This window comes from Siphateles boraxobius, unplaced genomic scaffold (genome assembly GCF_051911475.1).
Source record: "Siphateles boraxobius isolate OS27281-9 unplaced genomic scaffold, OSU_SipBor_1 61, whole genome shotgun sequence".
Taxonomy (NCBI): Eukaryota; Metazoa; Chordata; class Actinopteri; order Cypriniformes; family Leuciscidae; genus Siphateles; species Siphateles boraxobius.
The window spans coordinates 8,564,507-8,572,598 of record NW_027509188.1 but is presented as its reverse complement, the minus strand read 5'-3'; the positions used below and the strand labels follow the sequence as shown (position 1 = coordinate 8,572,598).

Below are 8,092 nucleotides of genomic sequence, written 5' to 3'. Positions count from 1 at the left end.
AGTAATATACAGTATGTATATATATTACAGACACATCTCAATGTTTGCATAGTGTATGATGTGACCATTTGCACACCAAGTCTTACCCCGTTCTGAAGATGCTTCTCCAGAGCTGCTACACGACGGCACGGGAGAGCTGCAGCCCAGCGGTGGCGGCAACTCAACGTTGTCATCATCGCGGTCGGTGATGGCAGACAGTTCTATAAAAAAAAAACAAGACGACAGTGCTTTAAAAAATATTGTCCATTACACTTTACCCACTGTTCTGTGCTACTTTACACAATGAATTCACAGATAATACAATCCTAGTTAGCCACACTGCAAACACTGATGTAAGAAAGTAGAACCTCACTAAACAGCTAAGAAACATGTTAGGAACAAGTAAAATAATCTAAAAACAGAACTTACCAGGATCGGTGCAACTTTGCTGCAGCGAATCATCCACCATTGACTCGAGCATTATTGTTGCCGAGTTCAGCGCCCCGGTCACCTGGCATGCCGGCCTATCGCCGAGAACAGAGTCGAGAACGTTGAAATGGGGGTTTCGACGAGGGCGACCATTGGCGCTTCGACCGAGGTCCTTTTTTTGGTCCCTGTAGTCCTTCTTGTTTCCTCCTCTGACCACAACTGTTTTTGTTTAATCGCATCCATCGTGTTTATCTGCTAATTCAAAAATGGCGGTCAGAAGTTTCTGTTTGTCTTGTTGGTCACGGTAACCCCGCCCCCAGCCGCTGACGTAAGCGGTTCTTACTTCTAGACCAACAATGATTTGGTGCTACTTAAGAACCACTTTTACTGGTTCGGAGCTGGTGCTTTGGTGGGCGAAAAACAAAGAACCGATTTGAAACTAGGCTCTGGCTCCGAACCAGCACCAGCTCTGCCTTGGTGGAAAAGGGGTAACAGTTCGATCGCGCCCGTGCCTCTCCCTCTTTCTCGCGCGCACACACACTTTAGCATTGCAATATTGACTTCGCAGTCTGTTCATTATGCTGAGTTCAGACCTAACGCAAATTGAGCGAAATTTATCGCTATTTAGAGTTTTATTTATTTTTATACCGTGTATTCTCTTTGTAAATTCGTGCACCGAACCGTGCCGCCTGTACCGATTCGGTTCAATACGAATACATGTAATGTACATACATCTTGCTCACATATTATAGTAGCCCTGTTTGTGCTAAATAGAGTGTAATTACACCCTTGCCATTAATATGTTTATAAGCAACTGAAAAAAGCACAAATGTCAGAGCATGTCAGAACACCTCCAGGTCCCAGAAAACACCCTAGACCCCAGAGGTAGGGATGGCTGACGCGAAACAGTCGTTCCGAAGCTTTGCGAGATCCCGAAGCGCAGATGTTTCGAAAAACTGATCCGAAGCGTGATTCAAAACACCCATGTCACGTGACTACGGCTAAATGAAGCTTCGGAGTGTTTCGACAGGTGCCGTGCTCCGCCGATTCAGCGTTTGATTGACAGGGTCGGGAACAGACCTCACAATCGCACATCTGTATAAAAAGTTAAGTCAACTCATCTTGACCTCGTGGGTTTTTGTGAGAGGATTTTTTCAAAGACCGGAGAAATTATCTGTTAAAAAAAAGTAGGCTAAGTCCTTCCAAAGAAGAGAAATTTTTCATAAGAATCTCTAAAAAAGTGAGACATTGTGGCTTGATGTATTTTATTAATATTCATTTGTCAGGACCAAAATAACATTCTTTACAGTGAGGAGCCTACAGGTTACAAGCTTCACATATTAGAAAAATAGCTACATAATCAAAAAACACATTTTTTAATGGCTCGTTGTCAAGGTTGTTTCAGAACAACACCTGCAAGCAACCACTAGGTGTCACCGTTGAGATGGGTATCGGATTGATTCGAAGCCTCGACACAATATGGCACATTTGGTTCAACTGTTTCATTGCTTCACGAAGCCTCACCACTACCCAGAGGGTTAAACTAAACACAAGTGTCACAACACACGTCATAACATAGACAAGAACGGACAAAGACTGAAAAAACTGAGGGAAACTAAATACAGAGACTGATGAGTAAGGTGAATTGAAGACAGGTGTTACAGATGTGGATAATTAACTAAACACAGGAGAATTAACTGAAGGCAAACGAGAAGCGGGAAAACTGAACAGGACTAAACCAAAATACATGAACAAGGGGGTGAAACACAGTCACACTATTACAATGAGCCTTCATCATGGTGTGTGTGACAAACACAATCAGATTTCTTTTAAACAGCAATCAATTTTTTTTACTGTCTATATGAGGATTAATTTATTTCATGTTATTTCAGTGACAAAAGCTCAGCTGTTATTAATGTAATAGACAATAAGAGACTCTATAACATCTCACTTTATCATGCAGCTCAAAGTATTATGGGTAGAAGCTCACTACAGTCTATTCTCATTCATCAACACAGTTTCACTGATCCAAGATAAACTCTAAACCCTGGATAGAGTGTGGTTGTGAATCTGGTCTGGACTGTGTGTATGAGGCTCGTTGTGTTTCTGTCAGAGACGCTGTAGAAGGACAGAGTTCCTGCACTGTGATCCACACACACTCCTGTTCTCCTGCTGAGAGTCTCATCATCCACACACACTCCTGTTCTACTGCTGATGGGCTTTACAGTGAGTTTAGTCTCTATGTTATTGTGTGTGAATAAGTAACTAGAGGAAGAACAGATCAAACTCCAGGACTGATCATTATATCCAAACACACACTCATTACCTTCTCCCTTCCTCCTGATGCTCTTATATGACACTGATATAAACACGCTTCTCCCACTCCACTCAATCTCCCAGTAACAGCGTCCACACACACTCTCTCTACACAACACCTGCCACACATCATTAAATCTGTCTGGATGATCAGGATATGACTGGACTCTGTCACTGTCAGTAATCACTCTGTTCCTCTCGGACAGACGGATGTGTTTATTCACTGTGTTCAGATCCAGATTGAGCTGATGGGAATCTGATGGAGAGAAAACACATCAGAATCAGAAATTGTGTATCGGATCTCTCTAATATCCTGTGCAAATCATGATTATCATTATCCATCATCCAGGTCCCTCACACCCCCACCCCCCCCCCCCCCCCCCCACCCCCTTAATAACATATTGTCTAATCGTCTTCCCTGAATAATAATGTTGGTTATTATTCTGTTTATTATAATTAGGCCTATTATTATATTTACATTATTCAAATGGTAGAAAGAATTTACCTTTAATTTTTTTTTTTTTTTTTAAGAAACTGATATATGAATTCAACAAGGATCCATTCAACTTATTCACCAAATAATTGTAATAATATGGTTTAAAAAGTTTTGAAGCTTTGTAGGTCTAATGTTGGTGATTGTCAGTGTTTTCAGCCTTTGATGATCTTGAGCTTTTTAAATTTCCATCTGTTGACTCAAAAATTAATGAGAACTGATACAAAATCCTTTTTAGGATAAAAACACAGTTTGTTCTTCCTTTCCTGAAACTCTTGAAAAGGTTTTTCTATTGTTTGTTTTTTTACTACTGTGATTTTTCCTCTAAATCTTGGATTCATGTTTTTAATTGGCTTTCAGTGAAAAATAATCATATTTAGGTTACACTTTATTTTAAGGTGATGTAGTGACATTGTACTTTATTAAACACTGAGTAATATCAATTAACTACATGTACTTATAATATTGTTACAGTTAGGGTTTGGTTTAGGGTTAGTTACTTGTAATAATGCACAATTTACAGTTATTACTATAGTAAGTACATGTAGAAACGTGTAACCACGTCACCTTAAACGACAAGTTTGGTATTTTACACTTAAAGCCCTGTTTTAAGAATGTTTCTGATGAAATAGAACGGTTAAGATTGAAATTTGGACAAATGCTGCTGTCTGGAGAATTTTAGGTTTCTGTGTTAGCACCCCCCCCACCTCCACAATGGTTTCATAGGGGCACTGGAACAATCATTCATAAAACGCATTAAACTTTAGTTTACTAAGACGTGAAACTCACCGAGTGGTCTGGGGTGTTCACTGATATGCTCACTGATATAACTTTTGTCCTTTAAAATAAAGTGTTACCCATATTTACCGCTTAGTTTAAGAAGATAGAATATGTTGAATCCCCAGTTTAGGCCTGTCCTGATTTACGTCTTTGTTAAAGACACAAGTCCATTTCATCTTGCTTTTTTGGATGTCAGTAAGTATGATATAGTTGTGCTCTCTTTCAAACTTTGTAAATGTGCAGTAAAACTTTTAAAACAACAGTAAAGACATTTAAAATATTAATAAAAATGTCTATTTTAAATCATTTAAAATAACTCACATTTCTATTTTTCATTTCATATTTCTATTTAAATCTTTCTGTTCATCAAAAAGTCCAGATAAAAACACTTCCACACATTCCACATTATTGTTCTACATTTTAAAATATATTAAAATAGAAAACCGTTCTTTTAATTAGTAATAACATTCCACAATATTACTTCTTTCAAAAAACATTTTTTAAAAAAACCTTACCGACCCCAAACTTTTTATCGGGGGTGTATATTATACATTTTATTTATAATATAAATTTTGTTGTGTATTATTTTTATTATTATTATTATTATTATTATTATTATTATTATTATTATTATATAATTAAATAGCATGTAAAGAGGAATTATATTTCTAAGTGTTAAATAACCGCTTTAGAAATCTGGCACTGAAACCTTTAATTACGTAGATTAATTTGGACATGCATATCTTAAAATATATCAATGCCATTGATGTGTCTCAAGAAGCACACCAGTAATGTTTTTTTCTAAGGTACGTTTATAAAAGCTGCTTAAATGCCCTAATTGAACTAAGGCTTAATCCTGGCTTAATCTAAACTCAGTCTGTGAAACCAGGCATACAAGTTTCATCTTGTAAATCTTTGCCACTTATTGCCATTTAAAGATATTGCTTCCAGTGCCTGTGTGTGTGTGTGTGTGTGTGTGTGTGTGTGTGTGTGTGTGTGTGTGTGTGTGTGTGTGTGTGTGTGTGTGTGTGTGTGTGTGTGTGTGTGTGTGTGTGTATTGTGGGACTGAAACACATCTGGAACAAGAACAAATGTACGCTGTTCTCTGGACACCCCGTTGAAAAAACGCTAATTTATATGATCAACTATAAAACCATTCTGTTATGTTTTCTTTCACCTTATCTAGGAAGAACATGAACACACTCAATGAGTTTCTCTGCTTGTTTTCTTAGTGACTTACATTGTAGGAAGTCGTTCCTGGTTCTGGGAACAATGTTGGTGTAAGCGACTATGGAAATAAACAGATATGAAGAGTGTGATTATCATGTCAAGAGAAAATGATCCCTGCATCCATTCCTAAGACATTTCTAATATGATCTTCTACATGATATGAGATGATGGAGGATCATTTCTGAGAGCAGAATCTCCAGGACTTTACCTCTGTCGGAGATCTTGTTCTCTTTGCAGAAATCCTCCAGTTTGTCTTTCAGCTGAAGGACAGATTCTCTCACGCCATCAAAAGAGGAGAGAGAACTGAAGGGATTGTCGTTTACGTCTGTAGATTCAGGAGGAGCTGAGAGAGACTGGAAACTCTACAGAAAACAGAAATCAAAGCTCATCACCTCCACACTTCATCAATAACCTGCCCTACTGTCAGATTTGTGCGGCTCTCGTTGGTAACTCTCCTCAATCCAGCACTGTCACAGCATCAGCTTCATTCTTCTCATATTCATTATATTATCTTAGAGCTATAAGTTCTAGCGTTTGACACTTACACTATATGCAAACTTTCTAGAAAATCCCTTGGATGATCAAACATCTGGCAATATCATAAATTTAAAGTGCCTCAATGGCATCACATTGAGTAAATTTAATCAGGAATAGCCACTCAAAGGCAACGAGTAGAATGTCCTTTAATAACTTTTGAGCAATTCTAAACTTTTTCTTCTGAAATTCACAAGGACTCTTAGGACATTATCCCAAGGTCAGGTTTTATGGTTTATATTAACATATATGAAGCCAATATATCATGCTAGTGCAATAAGTTCAAGCTTTTGCCATTTACACTATATGCACACTTTCTAGGAAAACACTTGGATGATCAAACATCTGGCAATAACATAAATGTAACAGATCAAGTGCATGAATGGTGTCACATGGCAGAGTTGAGTAGATTTGATTCATTCTGATTTCCTTGACTCATTCTGTCTCATTCGACACGATCCCAAGGTCAGGTTTTGTGGTTTAAATAAGCCTCAGCAGAAGAAGAGTCTGACTGATGATGATATAATAACCGAACACACAGATCAACACTTCAGACAGCGGCTCATTCTGCTCTCATGAAATGTTTCTCTGTGAGTCTCTTGCTCAAGTCCACTATGACCCTGTTCTTCTAGATCTCTGTTACCTGCAGGAAATGGATGTGATCCTGTGTGTGTGAAAGCTGCTCCAGCTCGGTGTCTCTCCTCCTCAGATCATTGATCTCCTGCTCCAGTCGCTCCAGTCGTTCTTCAGCTCGACTCACTGCAGTCTTTTCCTGATCTCTGATCCGCTGTGTCGCCTCAGAGCGGCTTCTCTCAATGGAGCGGATGAACTTAGTGAAGATCCTCTCACTGTCCTCCACTGCTGTCTGTGCAGAGCGCTGTTACACACACATCACAATCACACAGTGAGCTTCAGTGAGTCCTGACTGAGACATCTCAAACTTCTCTTCTTCTCCAGACTCACCTTATGAGACGCCACAGCCTCTCTCAGCTGCTGAAGATATTTCTCTCTCTGCTGGATCCTCTGCTGGAACGACCTCTGCGTCTCCTTCAGCTGGTGCTAAAGGACAAACCAATGACAGGAGAAACATCACAGAAATCATCAGGTAAACAGATATGAATCCAGTATCAGTGAAGAGGTGAGACTGTGCGGTTCAAGATCTTGCATGGAAAGGTTATTTTCATCAATTTATTTAATCAATTTTATAGGAATAGTTCACCCTTCTTTCATTTTTTACTCATCCTCATGTCTTTCCAAACTTGTATGATTTTCTCTTGCATAACACAAAAGAATGTATTATGAATAATGTCTCTGTTTCTAGGGCTAAAACAGCGTTCAGACAGAGAGGGTGAAAACAGACATTAAATATGTAAATGTATTCTAGTAAAACAATAAAAACAAAATGATGAGCCTGTAAATAAGTATTAAGAAACTCCTTCAAGTTCATACCTGTTTCTCTGTCCTCTGAGCTGCAGCTGATACAGTGTCGTGGTTTTTATGTTCATCCATCACACACAGCACACATATACACTTCTGGTCAGTGCGGCAGAAAACCTCGAGGATCTTGTCGTGTTCCTGGCAGATCATCTCCTGCAGTCGTCCAGTGGCATCAGTCAGATTGTGTCCCTTTCCTTTAAAGTAACTCTCGTGTTGTTCAAGGTGATTCTGGCAGTAAGAGTTCAGACACCCCAGACAGGACTTGACAGCTTTGTGTTTTCTTCCAGTACAGACGTCACACTGCACATCTCCAGCTCCAGCGTAACAGTCAGCAGGAAGTTTAGTCTTCTTCAGTTTCTCCACCACTTCAGCCAGAATGGTGTTTTTAGCTAAAGCAGGTCTTGGACTGAAGGTCTGTCTGCACTGAGGGCAGCTGTAGACTCTCTTCTCATCCTCCTGATCCCAGCGTCCTGTAATACAGATCTTACAGTAACTGTGTCCACAGGGAATGGCCACTGGATCCTTCAGGAGATCCAGACACACTGCACACATGAACTCATCCTGAGAAATTATGGCTTCTGCCATTTTACTGCATAAATACAGAGACACAAACACACAACAGCTCAACTACAGTTCAGTTTCTCTTTCCCTGAACTGAAACTGTTTCTTGTTTCCTGGTTCTGTGTTTAAGTAACGTGTGCAAAACAGGTGTATCTGTAAAGCAGCTTCCTCAATCCTGGTCCCAAACACATTGTGTTTAATCAGTCTCAGACACAGACTCAAAGAAAAGAAGTTACAGAGAATTTTCTGATTTGAAAATTAAAGGAATGCATAGCTGATATAAAAAACTGGATGACTAGTAATTTCCTACTACTTAATTCTGAAAATACAGAG

The 8,092-nt window shown here is 39.2% G+C and overlaps 1 protein-coding gene across 2 annotated transcripts; it reads right to left on the bottom strand.

The window, feature by feature from the left end:
- Positions 1 to 1,659: 1,659 nt before the first annotated feature.
- On the bottom strand, positions 1,660 to 7,884 carry LOC143718307 (tripartite motif-containing protein 16-like). Of its 2 annotated transcripts, none has more exons than XM_077209363.1 (6): positions 7,211 to 7,884; positions 6,725 to 6,820; positions 6,405 to 6,638; positions 5,436 to 5,589; positions 5,238 to 5,285; positions 1,660 to 2,980 (listed from the first exon to the last, which is right to left on the bottom strand). In XM_077209363.1, exons 1-6 carry the CDS (start codon positions 7,781 to 7,783, stop codon positions 2,418 to 2,420), a joined length of 1,668 nt encoding a protein of 555 aa, XP_077065478.1. In that variant the 5' UTR covers positions 7,784 to 7,884; the 3' UTR covers positions 1,660 to 2,417. The 2 variants fall into 2 exon arrangements, with proteins under 2 accessions (XP_077065478.1, XP_077065479.1); XM_077209364.1 differs by having other exon boundaries at positions 1,668 to 2,980; positions 5,382 to 5,589; positions 7,211 to 7,866.
- Between the last annotated feature and the right edge of the window lie 208 nt (positions 7,885 to 8,092).